The 23,348-nt window shown below is 49.6% G+C and overlaps 2 protein-coding genes across 3 annotated transcripts; one reads left to right on the plus strand and one right to left on the minus strand.

The window, feature by feature from the left end:
• The first annotated feature begins 1,449 nt into the window (after positions 1-1,449).
• On the plus strand, positions 1,450-7,202 carry RAB3A (RAB3A, member RAS oncogene family). Of its 2 annotated transcripts, none has more exons than XM_043910957.1 (5): positions 1,450-1,658; positions 2,781-3,008; positions 4,135-4,253; positions 5,264-5,388; positions 6,345-7,202. In XM_043910957.1, exons 2-5 carry the CDS (start codon positions 2,781-2,783, stop codon positions 6,533-6,535), a joined length of 663 nt encoding a protein of 220 aa, XP_043766892.1. In that variant the 5' UTR covers positions 1,450-1,658; the 3' UTR covers positions 6,536-7,202. The 2 variants fall into 2 exon arrangements, with proteins under 2 accessions (XP_043766892.1, XP_043766893.1); XM_043910958.1 differs by having other exon boundaries at positions 1,503-1,678.
• A 39-nt stretch (positions 7,203-7,241) lies between these two features.
• On the minus strand, positions 7,242-10,368 carry MPV17L2 (MPV17 mitochondrial inner membrane protein like 2). The gene is made up of 5 exons (XM_043910959.1): positions 10,138-10,368; positions 9,316-9,486; positions 8,253-8,329; positions 7,987-8,115; positions 7,242-7,730 (listed from the first exon to the last, which is right to left on the minus strand). The coding sequence occupies exons 1-5, from the start codon at positions 10,322-10,324 to the stop codon at positions 7,638-7,640; spliced, it is 657 nt and encodes a 218-aa protein (XP_043766894.1). The 5' UTR covers positions 10,325-10,368; the 3' UTR covers positions 7,242-7,637.
• Between the last annotated feature and the right edge of the window lie 12,980 nt (positions 10,369-23,348).

Here is a 23,348-nt window from a genome sequence, read left to right on the forward strand (position 1 = left end):
TAAGTTATTCTGGTCTCTAGGCGCCTCTGCAGCTGGTGAGCTTTTTATAAACAGGACCAGCCCCGCCCCTCGTCTCCAGAGGAGGAATAAGGGAGATCAGAATTTTCCTGGGGCCACACGCCCCCTGCCGGGTGTGGAGACCGGAGATGGGGCGGACGGTAGCGCCCTGGAATGGAGGCCGAGGTCTCATTCTTCCGCGCCACCCCCTACTCTGACTTTTTCACATCAGGATCGTTGGGGGATGACGGGTCATCTTGGACCCCAGAGTCTCCATCTCTGAGTCTCTTTTTGCCAGGATGGTGGAGGGAGGACTCTCCATCCCCGTCGTTTAGCTCAGGAGTCCGGCAGGAGGACAGCATCTCCCACCCCACCCCACCCCACTTCTTTATTGCAGGGTCTTTGAACCTCGCTGTTTCCTACGTTTTTGTTTTTTTTTTAACCGCAGACTTTGCGAGATTAGGGGACAGGCTGTTTTCCTGCCCTACTTCCGCAATTTGAATTTTTCTTCGAATTTTTCTCTGGAAAATGGGGCGCAGGAAGGAGAGGGGTTCCCGGAGAGTCCCTCAGCAACCCCCTTTTCCGGAAATCGGTGGCGGAGGGTGGCTCTCTTGATCCCGATTTCTCTTTTCTTCATCTCAGAAACAGGGTGGAGCATCTACTAGCCCGACCCCCTTCAGGGGTCTTGAGTGTGTTAGTCGCTCAATCGTGTCCAGTTCTTTGCGACTCCGTGGACTATAGCCCTCCAGGCTCCTCTGTCCATGGAATTATCCAGGCAAGAATACTGGAATGGGTAGCCATTCTCTTCTCCAGAGGATCTTCCCAACCCAGGGATCGAACCCAGATCTCCCGCATTGCAGTCAGATTTTTTACCGTCTGAGCCACCAGGGTACATATCAGAAATGAGACGGGGTCTATCTTGATCCCTATTTCCCCTATTTCTTTTATACTTACTTTGAACCCCGTAAATAGGAGATATGGAGTATTTTCTCGAACCTCACTTCCTCTTTCCTGAAATTGGGAATAGGGGGAGTTTGATGAGCGGTCACAGCACCTTGGACTGAACGGGGACCCCCTGAGTCTAAGACCTGGGGTGCGTGGGGGCAGGGAAGGGGAACGCCCCCAGAAGACTGAGGCTCTGTTGAGCCCTCAACCTCTGGGCCCTTCGACCGCCCGGAAACCACCATTGGACAGGAGGAGGGGGGTGGCAATCTTTGTTTGGTTACTTACCCCGTCGCTCGAGCACTTAAGCCAGTGAGAAGGCGCTGCGAAGCCCCGCCTCCCTTATAACGAAGAGAGGCGGAGCCAGCAAGCGATTCCGCCCCTCCTGCACCGCTTCTGCTAGCTACTGGATGCGCTCTCTGGGCCCCGCCCCATTCTCGCGTCAATCTGCGCAAGAGCCCCGCCCCTCCCGGCTCTGCCTGCGACAGTAGACCATATCTCCACCCCTGGCTCCGCCCTAGAATGGCATCACGGCCGTATCTGCGTGTGAGGCCCCGCCCCGCCCTTTGCAGGACGTCACCGAGGACTGCAGGGGCCTCAGCCGCTGCCGCCGCCTCCGCTGCAGCGCAGCCCCACATCAGCACACCGTGGGCCCCGTCACCGCCACTGCCAAGAAAGTCGCCGCCGCTAGGGTCGCCACAGCATCAGTGCAGAACAAGGTGAGCTCCCAGGCCTCCAGGTGAGCTTCCGCGCCGAGCACCTACATAACCTTCATTTGACTGATGGTCTGGTTGGGATAGGGGACGAAGTTGGCCGGCCTTAAATGAGACAGAAGGATGAGGCGGTCGCAAGCCTGGGGAGGGGGAGGGCCTCGGCTCCCTCTACCTGCCCTGTCCTCACCCCCCACCCCCATCCCTCCTCCCCCGGCTCTGCGGTGGAGGGGGATGGGAGATGAGGCGAGTGCTTTGCGGGAAGCTGTGCGCGCGGGAGGCTCAGTGCGTGCGCGTGCGCGTGGAGTGCACACGCGTGTGCGCGCCCGCCTGTGCAAGAGGGTCTGTGTGTACCCTTGCTTGTTTACCAGGATATGCTCGTGCATACCTTGGGGATCCTGACCCAAGACTGTGAGTGTTACAGGCATGTGGAGGCAGACGCGTGGACTGCGCGTGTGCGTGCACAACAGTGTGCCTATGTGCACAGAGATGTGTGCCCGTGTGGGTGACGTGTACTGGGCTGCATGGGTGGAGGACGCATTGCGCACGGGTGGGTTTGCACATTTGTATATACATGTTGGCGTGCAGATAGGTGTCTGGCTCTTTCCCTTGCACCGAGCGTGTCCCAGTGTGTGCCCTGCTGTGTGCACGTGAGCGTGTGCACGCCCCGTGCCTATCACGTGATATAGCTGTCACAGCTCGAGCTCTCCCAGCCTGGGAGTCTGGCAAAAGAACGGCAGAGACGCGTCCCCGCGGTACCGTACACGCGTGTGCACGTGCGCCCGCTCAGTTCTGAGGAACATGAATGATTGATGGGGGGCGGGGCCGGCCGCAGTTAGTCACCTCTCCTGGCGCTGCTGTAGGGCTTAGGTTACAACCGGGCCCGGGGGCGCAGGCCTGCTGGAGGGGGCTGCAAGGTGTCTCCATCCCCTTCGCGCTGAGCTCCTTCCCCGGAACCTCGGGCCTTTCAAGGTCACGGCCCGCCCTCTGCGGTGGGGCGCACCGTTAGTACTGGGGCTGCTGATGGGATAAGAGTAATCTCCGTTTCTCGCTGGAAGCTCTCTAGCCTGAGCCTGGGCGTTTGGGGACAGAGGGGGATCCCTCACCTTCGCCTACGCCCCGCACCCCCAGATGGCATCCGCCACAGACGCTCGCTATGGGCAGAAGGAATCTTCGGACCAGAACTTCGACTACATGTTCAAAATCCTCATCATCGGAAACAGCAGCGTGGGCAAGACATCTTTCCTCTTCCGCTACGCAGACGACTCCTTCACGCCTGCCTTTGTCAGCACTGTAGGCATCGACTTCAAGGTCAAGACCATCTACCGAAACGATAAGAGGATCAAGCTGCAGATCTGGGTGGGTCCAGCTGGGGGGCCTTCTGGCTCCATCATTCTCCCTCCCGGGGACAGCAGCCCCAGTTCTGCCTATTTCTTTCCTGTCTAGATTCACTCATTACACACTGGGCATTTATGAGGCGCTTACTGTGTACCAAGGGCTAGAGGCACAGAAGAGAGTGTCCCCTTTCCCTTCTCCCTCCAGTGCTCCCCAGGGGTGGGGAAGGGGTAAACGCTGGGTCCTGTCCTACCCCTGACATCATCAGATGCATCACCTGCTGAGTGCCTCGGTTTCCCCATATTCAAGTTCCCCCACGAGTGTCTGGATGAGGTTTCAGAGGTCCAACCTCATTCCCTGGGCCAAGAGCAGGCTCCTCCACCAGGGTCTTCTGGCCACCTCCCTCAGCACCTCTGAGTCCTAAAGGAGTCTGATAAATCCCAAGCCAGAGCTGGTTGTTCCCTGCCCACAGTCCTTCCATGGCTCCCACCTCACTCTTGGTAACGCCTGCAACCTTCCCCTGGCTGAGGAGACCCTGCCACCTGGTCAGCCCCTGTTGATAGCTCATCTCATCTGTCTCCCTCCATCTCCACCTCAGCCTCTTCGTTGTTCCTCAAATGTACCAGACCCAGTCCCACTTAAGGGCACTTGCCTAGACTTTCCTTCCCCTGACCCTCATATGACTCCCTCCCTCATCCTTCAAATTTTTAAATTGTCCCCCAACCCACACTGCCCATCCTTGCCTGGTTTTTTTCTCTTCTCCTGTCTCATTACTTTCTGACAATACATTTCCGTGATCTGAGGATACATTTTCTTTCTTGTCATGGGTTGATTCTCTGTTTCCTGCACAGAGCCGTCAGTTTCAAAAGGGCAGTGATTTTGGCCCATTTTGTGTGTCCTCAGTGCCCAGCACGCACAGGTCCATGTGTGTCAAATGGATGAAGGAATGATGCTGTAGGTACCTTGGGATCACTGATACTGCATTCCCTGGGACAGGCAGCTGAATCACCCTTCCTGACCCACTGTGCCTCTGGGCAAGCCCCTGCTCCTCTGAGCCTCAAGGGGGCTGGACTCCACCATCTCAGAGTTCATTCCCATGCTGAGGAACTTACATGTATCTCCTCTCTGACACCCCACCTCTTCTTCCCAGGACACAGCAGGGCAAGAGCGGTACCGGACCATCACGACAGCCTACTACCGCGGCGCCATGGGCTTCATCCTCATGTACGACATCACCAATGAGGAGTCCTTCAATGCGGTGCAGGACTGGTACGTGTGCCCCCACCTGCCCTCTTCTGAGCCAGGCTTCGTGCAAAGCCTGGGGTACAGGCTGAGATGGGAGAGTCCCAGCCCCTTGGCAGAAATGTAAATAACAATATTGGGGTCCCAGCTATGCTATCAATCTATAATCATTAAAACAATGTGGCATCAGCTCAAAATAATGTGAAAGAAAGATTTTAGGTAGGAAAATGAAACTATAAACATAAAAGGAAAAAAAAAAGTCTGGGAGGGACAGAAAATATAAAGATAGCTTGCAAGTTTTGAAGGTATAAACATTTACATTTTCTGCTGAGAGTAATGATAACTTTTGAGAAACTGTTTGAATTTGTTCAAGAGGGAGAATTCTCCTCTGGGGGTCGGGGGATCTTTCAAGACTTCTTGAAAGAGGGACTCTCAAGTTCATGAACTGTGGGAGCAGGCCCCTGCAGAGAGAAGTGTTTCTGGTAGGACAAAGGCAGGAGGAGAGACTGAGCCTGCCTTCCTCAAGAATTAATGGGACAGGATTTCCCTGGTGGTTCAGTGGGCTTCCCTGGTGGTTCAGACGATAAAGAATCTGCCTGCAATGCAGGAGACCCAGGTTCCATCCCTGGGTTGGGAAGATCCCCTGGAGAAGGGAATGGCTACCTACTCCAGTATTTTTGCCTGGAGAATTCCATGGACAGAGTAGCCTGGTAGGCTGCAGTCCATGGGGTCACTAAGAGTCAGACATGACTAAGCGACTAACACTTTCATTTTCCAGTGGCTAAGACTTTGCACTCCCAGGGCAGGGGGCCCAGGTTCCATCCCTGGTCAGGGAACTAGATCCCACATCCCGCAAGGAAGATCAAAGATCCTGGGTGCCGCAGCTAAGACCTATCACAGCCGAAGAAATAAATATTAAGAGTAGAGAATTAATGGGGGTGGGGGGCTTGAGTAGGATGAGTGACAAGGAGATGGGGGAGGGTGGTGGTGCTCAAATTCTCCAAGCCCTAACCTTCCTCTGTCACCACCTCCTCCAGGTCAACCCAGATCAAGACCTACTCATGGGACAATGCCCAGGTGCTGCTGGTAGGGAACAAGTGTGACATGGAGGACGAGCGGGTCGTGTCGTCGGAACGTGGTCGACAACTGGCAGACCACCTGGGTGAGTACCCAGTGACGCTGGACATCACAGGCCAGGAAAGGGACACTGAGGCCCTGAAAGGGGAAGACACACACCCAAGGTCTCACAGCTAAGCCACAATGCGACCTGGACTTGAATCCCGATAATTCATACTCTGTGCGAGCTGGCCTTTGATCCAGGGGCCATTTCAGGTGGGTCTTGAGGGATGTTTAGGAGTTCACTCTGCAAGAAGTTAATGATTCATTCTGACACTGTCACTGTGCAGACTAGTGCTGGGTGTTGCTGGGCCCCTGAGAGGCCTCCAGATTTGTGAGAGAGGGAGGGATCTGGGCTGGCGGAACAAGCAAGGAGCCAGGCTCTGCCTGGAATAGGTAAGGCTTCCTGAAAGTGGGGCATTGGAACTGGTATTTGAAGAAAAAGGGTGATCTTTCAGACAGAAGAAACAGCATGACCAGATGTGGGAAAGATCTTTTTGGCAAACAGTTTTACATGACTGGAAAATGGGGATCACTTGGAGGAAATATGGTTGGTCATGCAGGACCTGAACTACACACTGGGGTGTCAGACTCTTCAGAGGGCAGTAGGAAGCCATGGAGTGTGTGTGAGCAGGAAAGGCCTGGATCTGTGTCAGATGCTGCCAGGACCAGGGCTGGGCCGGAGGGTGGGAGCAGGGAATTAACCCATCACCCTATTTATTATCGTAGCTATTTATTTACTGGAGATGTCCCCCAGGGGCTTGGGCATCCCCTTGTTCCGTGCAGGGCCTCTGGGGACAATGAGAAGAGGAGGGTTTTAGGGTGAAGAAAGGAGTCTAGGAAATAAAGGCTGACTCAGCCCACTGTTGCTTCGCCATGGGACTTGTCCATGCCTTTAACATGCATCTGGCACTGGGAAACTCCAGGTGTTACCTGTCCTCAGGAAAGTGTGTCTGGGCGTGGGGGGTCCAGTGTCCTCACCCCTCCCTTCCCCGACCACAGGGTTCGAGTTCTTTGAGGCAAGCGCCAAGGACAACATTAATGTCAAACAGACCTTTGAGCGCCTTGTGGATGTCATCTGCGAGAAGATGTCTGAGTCATTGGACACAGCCGATCCTGCAGTCACGGGCGCCAAGCAGGGCCCACAGCTCACGGATCAGCAGGCGCCTCCGCATCAGGACTGCGCCTGCTGAGCGCTGCCCTGCCCCGCCCCATCCTGGCCCCGCCCCTGCCCGCCCCCTGGGCCTGAGCCGGGGGCCCCTACCGGCTGTGGGCGTGAGTCCCCTGCCCCGATTTAGCCCATCACCCTATTTATTATCGTAGCTATTTATTTATTTATTGGAGATGTCCCCCAGGGGCTTGGGCACCCCCCTCCTCCACGTCCCACCCTGTACATACAGCCTTGTTCTCGCTCTGCAGTGGCGTGTCGTGGCCCCGTGAACTCACCGCTCACTCTTCCCTCCAGACCCCACCTTTTTATAAATTCACCCCCATCAACAGTTATCAGTTTTGAAGAGGGGGCCAGATGACACCCCAGGGCAGGCTGGTCAGGTGATGGGAGGTAGCCAGCCTCCTGGCTGTGGCATGGTGGGTCCAGGCGGCTGCAGGCATCTCAACGTGGACCACTGGGTGGGTCAGAGCCAGGAAATGGCCCACCTGGCTCTTGGCCCCCAAGGTTGTACCTTTTATGGGAGCAGGGTGGGGGGGCTGCTGCAGACATGCACCACCCTGGGATACCACTCCCCACCAGACCTGTTCTGACGTCATGAGTGTCAAACATGCCCCCCAGCCCCCCAGGAGATGTCATGACAACACTACACACACCCAATAAAGTGAATGGATGACACAATGTCCCTATGAGCGCCAGCCTGATAATGCTGGCTCTGTACATCCACAATATTTTCAATTACCAAGAGAATTTAATGGTACTTCCACAGTCCGTGACTAGAGGATGAGACTGGAGGCTCCGAATTCTGGGGCCCGGCTCCAAAGGGATGGGTGATATCCCCCACCTTGGTCCCAGCGCCCAGCCTACAGTAGTGTTGAGGGCTTGGTGCTAGCTGGCTGGCTGAGACCCAGAGCTGAGGATGGCCCATCATGAGTCAATTGAAGCTGTCCCAGAAAGGCTGAGGTACAACTGTCCATCTTCATGGTTGTGTTCCAGAGGGAGGAACTGAGGCCTGGCAGTGGGCTTGGCAGGGGCAGCCCAAGCAGATGCCCAGGAGTCAGGGTGTGGCTAGGACTTGGCCTAGGAGTCAGTTCCCCTTCCTGCCCAGGTGGCTGGTTGGCGGAGGCTCAGTTAGTCTTGCCTTGCTGTCTGGCATCTGGGGGCTCAGTCTGCATGGTGCCCAGGGCCACACAGCCTGGGGGTGTCAGGGGGCCTGGGATCTGACCGCACAAGAGAATCTGGTTACATGTGCTGTTCATCCCCCTAGGCACCCCACTGAACCCTCCTCGCTAGACAGATGCGGGCTTGGTCCTCACCTCGTTGGTGATCAGCAACCTGCCCACCCACCACGGGGTGCAGGCAGACTGTCACCGGCACAGGCAGCCCTCACCCTGAAGGGTAGCTGTACTGACATTTGGGGCTCTCACATGTGCCCCTCCCCCCACCAGAAGCCCCCTGGGTGCCCACTGCACTCACCCGGTATTTCAGGTAGGAGAGGTAGGTGTCCCACCCTAGCGTCAGGCCGTTGATGTAGGTGACTCGGAACTGGGGGGGCACGAATAGGAAATTCACCAGCTGCGCAGCAGGCCATACGCACCAGTCAGCCTATGGGGAGGGGCGGAATGTAGTGAGGGGCGGAGCCAGGAGGGACTTGGGTGGGGCCTGAAAGGAGGGTCCGAAGCAAGATGAAAGCAAGCGGGTGGAGGTGAAGGGATAGGCGGGGCCTGGGCAGGCATGCCCACCTTGTAGAATTCCCAGAACTTGTCCCGCAGCTCCTGACAGCTGTCGTCCAGGGTCTGGCCCTCCAGGCAGCCAAGGCCTAGGAAGGAAACCAAGAAATGAGAGTGTCAGGCGCTGGGGAGTATGGAGTACAGTGGTAAAGCAGGTAGGGTAGGACCCCTGAGGAACACAGCTTCCCCGATGGCTCAGCAGGTGAAGAATCCACCTGCAGTGTAGGAGACACAGGAGACTCCGGTTTGATCCCTGGGTCAGGAAGATCCCCTGGAGGAGGAAATGGAAACCCACTCCAGTATTGCTTGAAAAATACCATGGGGAGGAGCCTTTTAGACTACAGTCTACAGGGTCGCAAAGAGTCGGACACAACTGAGCGACTAACCACCACCCCAGGCAGCGGAACAATGTCCCAAGCAGAGGAACCGGCACATTTAAAGGCCTTGCAGTGGGAAGTGGGGCACAGCAGGGAGGCTGAAACGGGTAAACAAGAAGTGAGAGGTCTGTCCTGTATACACTCGTACCCTGCGGGGTGGTGACACACCCTTGCTGAGGCGGTTTTATTACAAGTCCTGTACCTTCCTTTACCTTTACAGATAATGAAATGAAACTGACCCTGGGTGGCAAGGAATGAACAGCTCTCCAGAGCCAAGGGTTAGGATGATTGTGCCCAGTCAACCTCAGTCTCGCCTCCCCTTCCTCCAGCCTCAGGGCCTTTGCACCAGCTGTCCTCCCCCTCCGCCCCACCCCCACTCCCGGCACGCTGGCTCCTTCTTCATGTCTCATCTCAGCATCTTCTCCTTGGAGAAGTTCTCCCAACCATCATCCAGGGCAGCCCCATCAGACACTGTCTTCATCCTTCCTACACGTAGCACCACTGTCTGTGATTCTGCCATTCACACCTGACTCCACTGGGTCTGTCCTGTCACCACTGTACCCCAGCCTCCAGTCCCGGGCCACCCACACAGGAGGTACATCGATAACACATCTCCACATTCTGGACACAAAACTGGCTCTACCCCCTCGACCCCCCGATCCAGGAGGGACCAAGCCCAAGGTCACAGAACTCCTTACCCAAGAAGTACCAGACGCCAAGCATAGGAGAGGCCACCAGTTGGTCAATGAGGACCTTCTTGAGGACGTTTGGGAGGCCAGGGAAGCCGGATGCAGGGAGCAGGCGGTCCAGCCAGAGATACCAATAGTGCAGGAAGGGGCCCATGCTACAGCCGACAGCAAACATGCTCACTGTGGACGGTCCAAGAGTTAAGGGGGGCACGTTAGGCCAGCAACCGTCCCCCACCAATCCACTCCCTCCCTGGCTAAGACCTGGGTAAGCCGGACAACCCCCCAGGGCCGAACCAAATATTCTTTCATTATCAGCTCCACCGCCAGGTACCATTCCAAGAGGTGCTTTTGCATCTTCTTCCCTCATTCCCTCACTACCCTATCAAAGGGTACTACCATCGCCCCGCTTTCCGAAGGAGGAAACAGAGGCACAGCTGATAGGGAAGTGTGGGACCAGGGTGCGACCCAAGGCTGGCTGGCAGCCAGACGCTGTGCCTTTGACTACCCCGGGTGCAGCATATCCTGCTCAATGCTAAGTCTGTCAGTGCAAGAGAGAGGGTAGCAGATCAGGGGGTGGGCGAGGACCTGGCCGTCAGGACGGCAGCGGACAGACACCCTACGTATTGGAGATGAGATGAAGACTCGAGGGGGAAGGGATGCGGAGAACGGGGAGGGGGTGTCTAGGGTGCACGCTGAGGTCAAGGGTCTTGCCAGGAACTGAGGTCACGGGACATGGTCACGGAGCTCAGGTCCGGTTCACAGGTCTCCGGATCTGAAGTTGGGGGGCAAAGAGCTCCTGGGGTGAAAAGCCAGCAGCACCGGTCCCCTTACCTGAGCGCCGTGGGTCGAACTTCTGGCCGGGCCGGGCGCGAATCTCCCAGGACTGGCGCGCCCCATCCCCGGCCGCCATGAGAACGCCGCATCCCAGGGTGTTAGTGACGAGCAAGGCACGACCTTGGAACAGGGGCTGACCGGCAGCCCAAAGGCCGCGCAGCCAGCGCCAGCCGCCGGACGGCATCGTCCGCCGGACACAGGAACCGGCACAGCGGGCCGCCCCGCCCATGCCGGCCAATCCCAAGTCGCCGCCGAGTCCCGGTTACCCGCCCCGCGCGGTGGTACCCAATCGAACACTGCCTTCGTGATTTGTATGCCCGCCCCAAATCGCTCCAGTCAATCGCCGACTGCTTCGAAGCCTCACACCTCCTTCTGCGCCTTACGAACCAATCACACAAGGCTTCGGGTCACACCGCGCAGGCCAATTACTGTCGTTCCACCCTTGTTTCCCCGCCCCTTTCTGCTCTGGCCTGTGGGTAGCCGTCGTCATACTCTTATTTGACCGCCAACTTCACTGACCAATCACTGACTTGAGGCTGGAAAAATCACACACTGTTGTCCTGCCTCCCGCGTTGAGATGGCCAATCTACGGCAGTTACCGAGTTCTCCCGTGTAAATTGCCCTCCAGATTTCCAGATTCTCCGGCAATTCCTCAAAAGTGATGGCTACCGGGGCGGAAATCCAATCCCGCAGAGATTCGGGGACGTGGAGGCGGGGCTCCAGTTCTGCTGCGCGCTCAGGCTGCCGGGATCAGTTCTGCTGCGCGCGCAGGCTGTGGGGATTGCTGTCTGGACGTTGACCTTGGTCCTGACTACTGCTGGGCGTCTGACTTAAGTTCCACAATTATACTACTTAAAACGCTACGCACTGTTCTGGGCACATGACACGCTTTAAGAAATTTGACAGCAACTTTGCGTTGCTGCAGTGATAATTATATCACCATATTACCTCCTATGTTCCTGTAGGGGAAAACCTGAGTTTCAGTGGAAATCTGCATTACTTATAGGAGCAGGGTGTCTGGAGCCTGCGGGCCGAATTCTGTCGCCACCTGTTTTGGTGAGGTTCAAGAGCTAAGAATTTCCTTAATTTTTTTGATTGGTCGATGAAAAAAATCCAGGTACTGTTCTGGGACGAGTGAGAATTGTATGAAATTCCGATTTTCGAATCCCTAAATAAAGATACATTGGAACACAGTCATGCCCATTTGTTTTTTTTAATTGTCTACTCTCAACTACAATGAGTAGTTGCAACAAAGATTATATGGTCTACAAAAACTAAACTGTTTTACTCTTTACAAAAGAAATGTTTTTGTTTTGTTTTGTTTGCTCTTTGTTAGAGGACACTCTTCAGTTTTTTATTTTGATTCTATGAGAGATAATTTATAAACCCTGTGGTTATAACTGAGAACACCAAAAAGTAATTCTTACTTATAGAAATGCAAATGAATTCTGCCAAGCAAAGAGACTCTCACCCCATTTTTTTTTTTTTGCTTTTATTTGTGCGTTCATTTTACACTTCCTGTTCTGTCTCTTTTTTGGAACTTCTCTGAAATGGTTTTAATGCCTGACAAGTTCCCTTTATTAATAACGAGTTAACAGTAGTTTCTAACACATGCTTATTTTTATATCTGTATGAGAGGTGTGATTTTAACTTTTTGGGAAAGATGATCCTTCAAACACTTCCTATTGCTGTCAAGTACCTCATTCTGGTATTCCAGGCTCCAGATTTTACTGCATTTTGGTGGAAAACCTTCAGAATGGTTTAAAGAGGGGAAAAAGTCAAGTTATGATTCACAAAACAGAGTCAGAAAACTTTATCCACGGGAAAGTACATTTCATGGTAGCTGAAGCCCTGGCAACTCCAAATAAGTAAGAGAATTTTGCTGTTTCTCTATTTTTGTCATTTCTGTTTTCCTTCCTCTAAATATGATTTTGATGCCTTTGAAACAGGAGGGAAGGAGGCACAGCACAACCTTTGAAAGAATGACATAGCCCAAGGATACAACATAAACTGATTAGAACCAAATGGGTTCAAGATGGTGGACAAGACAACTTCTACTGGACCTTGAGCCTCAGTATATGCTCACTATAGTGAGCAAGCTAAGAGACACAGCCACAAGCACCATGACAGTTCTAAGGCAAACCAAAGATCAGAACGTGGGCAGTGGCCCAATTCCTAGAAATTTCTGCCCACTTCCCCAAAATAGTTGAAATAACCCTCCTGTTTATTAGTTTATGAAATCACCCAACCCATAAAAGCTAACCACAGTACACTTGAGGCCGAACTCACCTTCTGCATCCCACACTCTTGTCGGCAGAGTGTTCCTCACTCTTGCCTTCTGAGACGGCCTACAGTCTGTCTGTGGAGTGTTTCTCTCTGGGTAGAGCCACTTCTTACCTATCACTTTGTCTCTCACTGACTTCTTTCTGCAATAAGACATCAAGAACCTGACCTTCATTAGGTCCCGAAACCAGGCACTGTGGGTTTTGGTTGGGTCTGTGTCCCAGCCCCTTGGGTTTAAGTCCCAAGCAGGATTTTGGCTGAGTTCAAGTCCTGGCACATAGGTTCAAGTCTCAGTCTGAAGTGAATGGTTTTAGCTGGCAACCACAAAGGGACAGTGAAAAGGTAAGAAGAGGTTTAGAGTTAGGCCTTGGTCCTATAGAGGCCCTTGGGAAACCATGAGCCAAGTATATGGGAGAGGACCTTTTACGGTTGTCTGCTCATTTCCCCACCCCGCCCCCAACTCTAATTCTAGGTTTATTCAACACAATTACTTTACTCTACACAACAAAATACTAACACAACATTATCTCAAATGCTAATGACTAGTGAAAGTCGCTCAGTCGTGTTGACTCTTTGGGACTCCAGGCCAGAATACTGGAGTGGGTAGCCTTTCCCTTCTCCAGGGGATCTTCCCAACCCAGGGATCAAACCCAGGTCTCCTGCATTGCAGGCAGATTCTTTATCAGCTGAGCCACAAAGGAATCTCAAATACTACAAAGTTACAAAACTCAAAACCGAGAATTTATAGTACGATAAAGCCACCGGGGCTTTCCTGGTGGCTCAAAGAGTAAAGAATCTACCTGCAATGTAGGTGAAGTGGATTCAATCCTTGGGTCAGGAATTTCCCCTGGAGAAGGGAATGGCTTCCCAACTCCAGCATTCTTGCCTGGAGAATGCCATGGATAGAAGAGCCTGGTGGGCTACAGTCCATGAGATTGCAAAGAGTCAGATGCAACTGAGCGACTAAAATGCACACACGTATAATAAACATCAAAAAAAGCAATGGACACGTTGCCAAGGTAACCTTCACCACTGCCATGAATACCAACACAATGAGGGTTTCAGTGATGATCTAGATTTAAACTCATAGTTTCAGAGAGGGTGGAAACGTGTGTGTGCGCGAACACACACGGGCACATCCACACATGCACATGAGTACATGGGAAAAGAACTCTTGGGGCAGATAACATCTGCTCACTTTTAACCTGGTGGGTAAAATCCATATGCTTTTGCACATCTGTGAAATATTTCCTGCTGTCGGGCAAGAAATGCCACAGCTATCCGATATTCTGAATTTCTGAGCCGTGTGGACAAGGGCAAGTTCCCTATACAAAGAACTTGAGGATGTCACAGTCATCATGACTACAACCCTTCAGTGTGACCTAAGGGAATTCAAGAAGAGAAGAATACTGCTTTAAAAATGCAGAATGCTGGCCCCAGATAGCTGAGATACATATGAAAGGATTGACGTCAATAATCCCAGACTCTTGCATCTTTCCTTACATAGAACTCTAAATTCCTTAACTTGATATCTGGTTTTCCTTATTTAACAATAATCTTTGATGATCAGGCTGCTTGCCCCCATTGTTGCAAACTTGTAAATAGCCTGACTCCCTCTCCTGCCTGCTTGGAGCAGTTTTACAGGGCTACTGAGATACTATCTCTTGGGCTTGGAGTTCTTAACATTTCCACAAAATAAAATAACTCTCTACTTTCAGGCTGTGACTGTTTTTCTTAGTCTACACATCCAACAGCCGGTGTAGGACAGAATTGTTAATATCTGCACTCTTCTCCTTGACTCTTAGGTTGTTCTCCTACGGTCTTGCTTTCTTGTTCACTCCTGCCCCCTTCTTTTTTCCTTCTGTTAACCCCAGAACACCTGTGTGACCGCCAAGGTGGACTGTTTTTGCTTTAGCTCCTCTCCCTCTGACCCTTACAAGTGCTGACTCTTTGTTGTTGTCCTTCAGCTGTTCAGTCATGTCCGACTCTTTGCCAACCCATGGATTGCAGTACGCTAGGCTTCCCTGTCCTTCACCATCTCCCGGAGTCTGCTTGTTGTAGCCACGCGTTCCGGGAAACAAACTCACTCAGAAGGACAATACAGAAAGTGGAGTGCAGTTTATTACACCAGCAGGCCCAAGGCAGAGTCTCCTCTTAGCCAAGGACCCCGCCCAGTTTTTGTGAAAACTTTATATACCCTATGTGTACCTGCCCAAACCCACCTCCCCAGATTCCCTGAAACTAGACTGAACAAAGGAAAAAGAAAGATACAATCAAAGTTAACCTGTGATTCATATGCCTTAAGCCTAGGTAGTTAACAGTGGACAGTTATCAATAGGCCTGTGGTCATACCCCAATAAGCATAATAGAATGTATGATTCTATTCGGTTACAGAGATGATTAGGGTATTCTTCTAGGCGATGGAGAGCCCTGGGGCTCTTCCTTCCAGGGGCATGGTTTTCAGTTGGTATGTCATTTCCATAGATACTGGGCATAGAGCTCAAAGTCCACAGTCCGGCCCGAGATGGAGTCCTGCTTTCAAGACAGAGCCTGTTCCGTTTCCTCCTTCATGCTCAGACTCATGTCCGTTTTGTTGATGATGTCATCCAACCACCTCATCCGCTGTTGCCCCCTTTTCCTCCTGTCCTCAATCTTTCCCAGCATCAGTCTTTTCCAATGAGTCAGCTCTTTGCATGAGGTGGCCAAAGTATTGGAGCTTCAGCTTCAGCATAGTCCTTCCAATGAGTATTCAGGGTTGATCTCCTTTAGGATTTACTGGTTTGATCTCCTTGCTGTCCAAGGAATTCTCAAGAGTCTTCTCCAGCATCACCGTTCGAAAGCATCAATTCTTCGGGGCTCAGCTTTATTTATGGTTTCAACTCTCACATCCATACACTGCTGGAGAAACCGTAACTTTGACTCGCTATAACTTTGTGTAGTCTCTGCTTTTTAATATGCTGTCTAGGTTTGTCATAATTTTTCTTCCAAGGAACAAGTGTCTTTTAGTTTAGTGACTGTAATCACTGTCTGCAGTGATTTTGAAGCCCAAGAAAATAAAGTCTGTCACTGTTTTCATATTTTCCCTGTCTATTTGCCATGAAGTGTTGGGACTGGATGCCATGATCTTTGTTTTCTGAAAGTTGAGTTTTGTGGCAGCTTTTTCACTCTCTTCTTTCACCTTTGTCAAGAGGCTCTTTAGTTCCTCTTCACTTTTTGCCCTAAGGGTGGTGTCATCTGCATATCTGAGGTTATTGATATTTCTCCCAGCAATTTTGATTCCAGCTTGAGCTTCATCCTGCTGGCATTTCACATTATGTACTCTGCATATAAGTTAAATAAGCAAGGTGACAGTATACAGCCTTGACATACTCCTTTCCCAGTTTGGAACCAGTCCATTGTTTCATGTCCAGTTCTAACCGTTGCTTCTTGACCTGCCTACAGGTTTCTCAAGAGGCAGGTCAGGTGGTCTGGAATTCCCATCTCTTTAATTTCCACAGTTTGTTGTGATCCACATAGTCAAAGGCTTTCACATAGTCAATGAAGCAGAAGTAGATGTTTTTCTGGAATTCCCTTGTGTTTCTACAATACAGTGGATGTTGGCAATTTGATCTCTGGTTCCTCTGCCTTTTCTAAATCCAACTTGAACATATGGAAGTTCTTGGTTCACATACTGTTGAAGCCTAACTTGAAGGATTTTGAGCACTACTTTGCCAGCCTGTGAAATGAGTCCAATTGTGCAGTAGTTTGAACATTCTTTGGCATTGGAATGAAAACTGACCTTTTCCAGTCCTGTGGCCACTGCTGAGTTCTCCAAATTTGCTGGCATATTGAGTGCAGCACTTTCACAGCATCATCTTTCAGGATTTGAAATAGCTCAACTGGAATTCCATCACCTCCACTAGCTTTGTTCGTAGTGATGCTTCCTAAGGCCCACTTGACTTGCATTCCAGGATGTTTGGCTCTAGGTGAGTGATCACACCATCATGGTTATCCAGGTCATTAAGACCTTTTTGCTGTGTACAGTTTTGCTGTGTATTCTTGCCACCTCTTCTACTTCTGTTAGGTCTGAGGTTGGAAATAGATGAGCTCCCATTCGGACATTACCGTCAGCCAGCCTCCTCCTTGCATTTCCTGAGGCAACAGACAGGTGGACTCAAGTTGAGGAATTTACAGCCAGCCTCCTGTTTGCTCTCTGAAATGGAACTAACCACAGAAACACAGTCAATAGCCAGTCTTTGTCTCTTGTAAACATCTCATGGGAATAATCATGGCAAGGACAAAGAGAGGGATGAGAAAACCCCTCACAGTAAAGGATAAGGGAGGTGCTACACCTGTGCAGAAAGGCTCTTTGGAGTCAAAAGTCAGAGGATAATTCCAAACCATATTGCGTCTTGCTCCTCCCAGAAACTCTCACTTGGAGATCCATCTTGGCTAGGGTGTGCCTGAGCACCCCAGGGGAGGGTCTTGAGACAAATTAACCAGGGAGGGGATAGAGCAAGACAATTGGCCTGAGTGAAGACAAAGATCTGGAGGACTGCCCCCTTATATACCATTTTAACTTCCCAAAGCCTCAACTCTCTGAGCTCGTCTGTGTGACTTACCGCATATAATTTTCTTTTCAATAAACTTTTTACTTTACGCTTTACCTTCTTCCTCCTTGCCTGAATTCATTCTTGACTAGGGAGGAAAGGACTAGGGATGCTAGTCCTAGCTGCTCGCCCTTGTGGTCCGGTGGTTAAGACTCCAGATTTGGGAAACTAAAACCTTGCTTCCAGGTACACCTTGCTTCTGCTTGCCTCAAACTGCTGTTTACTGCTGCACAAGTCCAAAATCAGATCCATATCATTTCTGTCCTTTATTCTCCTCATCTTTGCATGAAATGTTCCTTTGGTATCTCTAATTTTCTTGAAGAGATCTCTAGCCTTTCCCATTCTCTTGTTTTCCTCTATTTCTTTACATTGATCGCTGAGGAAGGCTTTCTAATCTCTCCTTGCTTTTCTTTGGAACTCTGCATTCAGATGGGTATATAATTCATTTTCTCCTTTGCCTCTCACTTCTCTGCTTTTCTCAGCTCTTTGTAAGGCCTCCTCAGACAAGTATTTGCCTTGTTGCATTTCTTTTTCTTGGATTATTTTGGTCAAACCGCCTCCTGAACAATGTCACAAACCTCCATCCACAGTTCTTCAGGAGTTCTCTCTATCAGATCTAATCCCTTGAATCTATTTGCCACTTCCCCTGTATAATCCTAAGGGATTTGATTTAGGTCATACCTGAATGATCTGGTGGTTTTCTCTACTTTCTTCAATTTAAGTCTGAATTTTTTTGATAAGGAGTTCATGATCTGACAAACAGTCAGCTCTCAGTCTTGTTTTTGCTGATGGTATAGAGCTTCTCCATCTTTGGCTGCAAAGAATATAATCAATCTGATTTCAGTATTGACCATCTGGTGATGCCCATGTGTACAGTCTTCTCTTGTGTTGTTGGAAGAGGGTGTTTGCTATGACCAGTGTGTTCTCTTGGCAAAACTCTGTTAGCCTTAGCCCTGCTTCATTCTGTACTCCAAGGCCAAATTTGCCTGTTACTCCAGGTGTTTCTTGAGTTCCTACTTTTGCATTTCAGTCCCCTATGATGAAAAGGACATCTTTTTTTTCATATTAGTTCTAGAAGTTCTTGTAGGTCCTCACAGAACCGTTCAGCTTCTGGTTGGGGCATAGACTTGGATTACTGTGGTATTGAATGGTTTGCCTTGGAAACGAACCGTGTTCATTCTGGCATTTTTGAGTGCATCCAAGTACTGCATTTTGGACTCTTGTTGACTGTGAGGGCTACTCCATTTCTTCTAAGGGATTCTTGCCCACAGTAGTAGATATAATGGTATCTGAATTAAATTAAATGGATCCCTGAGTTACAATACTATATTGCTGTTAGATTTATGTTGTAAAAAGAAACCTAAATGGAGTGAGCTTCTGTACATTCAAATTTTCATAGCCTTGTGTTTAGACGATGAGACCCAAAAGGAATTTAAGACATGTGTAGCTCACGGGGAGAATTCTAGTAAGGACATGGAAGACATTTTAATTTACCCGATGCGGCCATGCAAGCAAAGAGGAGCTACTCCCTGCCTTCTGGGAGTGGCTGTTGCCCCAGAAGAAGCCAACCATACCAGCAGCCCCTGTGGCTCCGACAGAGGCCTCCCCTCAGACAGGAGACCCTCCTCCAGCCAAGGCTTTTGGCCGAAGGGAAGACACAGCTGGGGATGAAAAGAGGCCCCACCCACATTCAGGAACCTCTTCTTTGTACTCTGGGTTACCCACGGGGCCATCCTCAGTTCAGCGAGCACTCGCAGCCGTTTGCGTTACCCACCAACTGCCCCTACGGTTTTGCCTCTCAGAGTTCCTGATGGAAATCAAGGAAGAATAAGAGCCCATGTACCTTCTCAATGTCTGATCTAAAGATGGAGGAAAAAAAAAAAGGAAAAAAAAAATAATAATAAAGATGGAGGAAGACAAGTTGGCAAGTCTTTCTGAGGACACTGGACTTTTTAACACAGGGGTTTACCCGACTACTGAGATCTTTTGATCTCACCTGGGAAGACTTAACAGATCTTACTGTCCCACCACCACAACAGTGAAGCCAGGAGTACTGGTGGCCGGAGCCCATGAGGACCAGCAGGCAGCCCAACCCAACAGGGAAGTGCAGAGCACCAGTGGGAATGGAGCTGTCCTTCGGGCAGTGAAAGGGAAGGGCACTCAGCCGCGTCCGACTCTTTGCAACCCCATGGACTACACAGTCCATGGAATTCTCCAGGCCAGAATGCTGAAGTGGGTAGCCTTTTCCACCTCCAGGGGATCTTCCCTGCTCAGGGATCAAACCCAAGTCTCCTGCTTTGCAGGTGGATTTCTTACCAGCTGAGCCACAGAGGAAGCCCTAAGAGCCACAGTGAAATTACCAGATGAATTCTTTTGATAGATGGGATCATATGATTAACTGTTTAATAGAGGGTATGAAGAAACAGTAAAGCCTGTCAATTATGAAAAGGTGAAAGAGGTCCCACAGGGAGAGAATGAAAATCCTGCAGTCTTCCAAAGGAGATTAGTGGAGGCTTTGAGGAAGTATGCAAACATGGATCCTTCTTCCTCTGAGGGACAATACCTTTCGGTTCAGTTCAGTTCAGTCGCTCAGTCGTGTCTGACTCTTTGCGACCCCATGAATCGCAGCACACCAGGCCTCCCTGTCCATCACCAACTCTCGGAGATTACTCAAACTCATGCCCATTGAGTCGGTGATGCCATCCAGCCATCTCATCCTCTGTCATCCCTTTCTCCTCCTGCCCCCAATCCCTCCCAGCATCAGGGTCTTTTCCAATGAGTCAACTCTTCGCATGAGGTGGCCAAAGTATAGGAGTTTCAGCTTCAGCATCACTCCTTCCAATGAACACCCAGGACTCATCTCCTTTAGGATGGACTGGTTGGATCTCCTTGCAGTCCAAGGGACTCTCAAGAGTCTTCTCCAACACCACAGATCAAAAGCATTAATTATTTGGCGCTCAGCTTTCTTCACCGTTCAACTCTCACATCCATACATGACCACTAGAAAAATCATAGCCTTGATCAGGCGGAACTTTGTTGCCAAAGTAATGACTCTGCTTTTTAATATGCTGTCTAGATTGGTCATAACTTTCCTTCCAAGGAGCAAGCGTCTTTTAATGTCATGGCTGCAATCACCATCTGCAGTGATTTTGGACCCCCAAAAAATAAAGTCTGACTACACTGTTTCCCCATCTATTTCCCATGAAGTGATTTCATAGCCAAGTCTCCCCCAAATATCAGATACATGTGAAATGAAATATTTCCTGCCATGTCAGTGGGGAAGAAATGTTACAGCTATCTGAGAGACCGTATCCCCTCCCCCCCAAAAATGCGAATTTCTGAGCCACTCCGGCAAATAGCAACCATAAATTTCTGAGTCACGTGGACAAGAGGCACCATTCCCTACATGAGAAACTTAAGGATGTCACAGTCATCAGTGATTACAGCCCTCTGGTGTGACCTAAGGGATTTCAAACAGAGAAGAATACTGCTGTAAAAATGCTGGATGCTGGCCCCAGATAACTGAGATACATTTCAAGACTTCAGTGACTCCAGACTCTTTTATCTTCTCATACATAGAACACTAAATTCCTTAACTTGATATCAGGTTTTCCTTACTTAACAAAAATCCTTGATGTTCAGACTGTCTGCCTCCTTTGTTGCAAACTTATAATAAATAGGCTGATTCTCTCTTCTGCTTGCTTGGAGCAGTTTTCCAGGGCTATTGAGATACTGTCTCCCGGGCTTGGAATCCTTAACATTCTCACCAAATAAAATTTGTTGTTGTTCAGTTGCTAAGTCATGTCTGACTCTTTGTGACCCCATGGACTGCAGCACACCAGGCTTCCCTGTCCTTTGCTATCTCCCTGAGTTTTCTCAGACTCATGTCCATTGAGTCGGTGATGCCATCCAACCATCTCATCCTCTGTTGTCCCCTTTTCCTCCTGCACTCAATCTTACCCAGCATCAGGGTCTTTTCCAGTGAGTCGGCTCTTAGCATCATGTGGCCAAAGTATTGGAGCTTCAGCTTCAACATCAGTACTTCCAATGAATATTCAGGGTTGATTTCCTTTAGGATTGACTGGTTTGATCTTGCTGTCCAAGGGACTCTCAAGAGTACTGTCCAGCACCACAGTTTGAAATCATCAATTCTTTGGCGTTCAGGCTTATTTATGGTCCAACTCTCATATCCATACATGACTACTGGAAAAACCATAGCTTTGACTAGACAGGCTTTTGTAGCCAAAGTGACATCTGCGTTTTTAATATGCTGTCTAGGTTTGTGTAGCTTTTCTTCCAAGTAGTAAGGATCTTTTAATTTCATGGCTACAGTCATCATCTGCAGTGATTTTGGAGTCCAAGAAAATAAAGTCTGTCACTGTTTCCATTATTTCCCCATCTATTTGCCAAGAAGTGATGGGACCAGATGCCATGATCTTTGTTTTCTGAAAGTTGAGTTTTAAGCCAGCTTTTACACTCTCTTCTTTCACCTTCATCAAGAGGCTCTTTAGTTCCTCTTTGCTTTCTGCCATTAAGGTGGTTCAGTTCAGTTCAGTTCAGTCGCTTAGTCATGTCCGACTCTTTGTGACCCCATGGACTGCAGCATGCCAGGCTTCCCTGTTCATCACCAACTCCCGGAGTTTGCTCAAACTCATGTCCATCAAGTCAGTGATGCCATCCAACCATCTCATCCTCTGTCGTCCCCTTCTCCACCTGCCTTCAATCTTTCCCAGCATCAGGGTCTTTTCCAATGAGTCAGTTCTTCACATCAGGTGACCAAAGTATTGGAGTTTCAGCTTCAACATCAGTCCTTCCAATGAATGTTAGGAACTGATTTCCTTTAGGATGGACTGGTTGGATCTCCTTGCAGTCCAAGGGACTCTCAAGAGTCTTCTCCAACACTACAGTTCAAAAGCACCAATTCTTCAGTGCTCAGCTTTCTTTATAGTCCACCTCTCACATCCACACATGACTAGTAGAAAAACCATAGCTCTGACTAGATGGACCTTTGTTGGCAAAGTAACGTCTCTGCTTTTTAATATGCTGTTTAGGTTGGTTATAGCTTTTCTTCCAAGGAGCAAGTGTTTTTTAATTTCATGGCTGCAGTCACCATATGCAGTAATTTTGGAGCCCAGAAAATTAAAATCTCTCACTATTTCCATTGTTTCCTTATTTATTTGCCATGAAATGAAGGGACCAGTTGTCATGGTCTTCGTTTTTTGAATGTTGAATTTTAAGCCAGCTTTTTCACTCTTCTCTTTCACTTTCATCAAGAAGCTCTTCAGTTCCTCTTCACTTTCTGCCATAAGGGTAGTGTCATCTGCTTATTTGAGGTTATTGATATTTCTCCTGGCAATCTTTATTCCAGCTTGTGCTTCTTCCAGTCTGGCGTTTCTCATGATGTACTCTGCATATAAGTTAAATAAGCAGGGTGACAATATACATCCTTTCCCAATTTGGAACCAGTCTCTTTCCCCATGTCCAGTTCTAACTGTTGCTTCTTGACCTGCATACAGGTTTCTCAGGAGGCAGTTCAGGTGGTCTGGAATTTCCATCTCTTTCAGAATTTTCCACAGCTTGTTGTGATCAACACAGTCAAGGGATTTGGCAAAGTCAATAAAGCAAAAATACATGTTCTTCTGGAACTCTCTTGCTTTTTCGATGATCCAGTGGATGTTGGCAATTTGATCTCTGGTTCCTCTGCCTTTTCTAAATCCAGCTTGAACATCTGGAAGTTCATGGTTCACATACTGTTGAAGCCTGGCTTGGAGAATTTTGAGCACTACTTTTATAGAATGTGAGATGAGTGCAGTTGTGAGGTAGTCTGAACATTCTCTGGCATTGCCTTTGGGATTAGAATGAAAACTGACCTTTTCCAGTCCTGTGGCCACTGCTGAGTTTTCCAAATTTGCTGGCATATTGAGTGCAGCACTTTCACAGCATCATCTTTTAGGATTTGAAATAGCTCAACTGGAATTCCATCACCTCCACTAGCTTTGTTCATAGTGATGCTTCCTAAGGGCCACTTGACTTCACATTCCAGGATGTCTGGCTCTAGGTGAGTGATCACAACATCGTGATTATCTGGGTCATGAAGATCTTTGTTCTATCGTTCTTCTGTGTATTCTTACCACCTCTTCTTAATATCTTCTGCTTCTGTTAGGTCCATACCATTTCTGTCCTTTATAGAACCCATCTTTGCATGATATGTTCCCTTGGTATCTCTAATTTTCTTGTAGAGATCTCTAGTCTTTCCCATTCTATTGTTTTCCTGTTTCTTTTCATTGATCACTGAGGAAGGCTTTCTAATCTCTCCTTGCTTTTCTTTGCAACTCT

Source organism: Cervus elaphus, chromosome 9 (genome assembly GCF_910594005.1).
Source record: "Cervus elaphus chromosome 9, mCerEla1.1, whole genome shotgun sequence".
Lineage (NCBI taxonomy): Eukaryota > Metazoa > Chordata > Mammalia > Artiodactyla > Cervidae > Cervus > Cervus elaphus.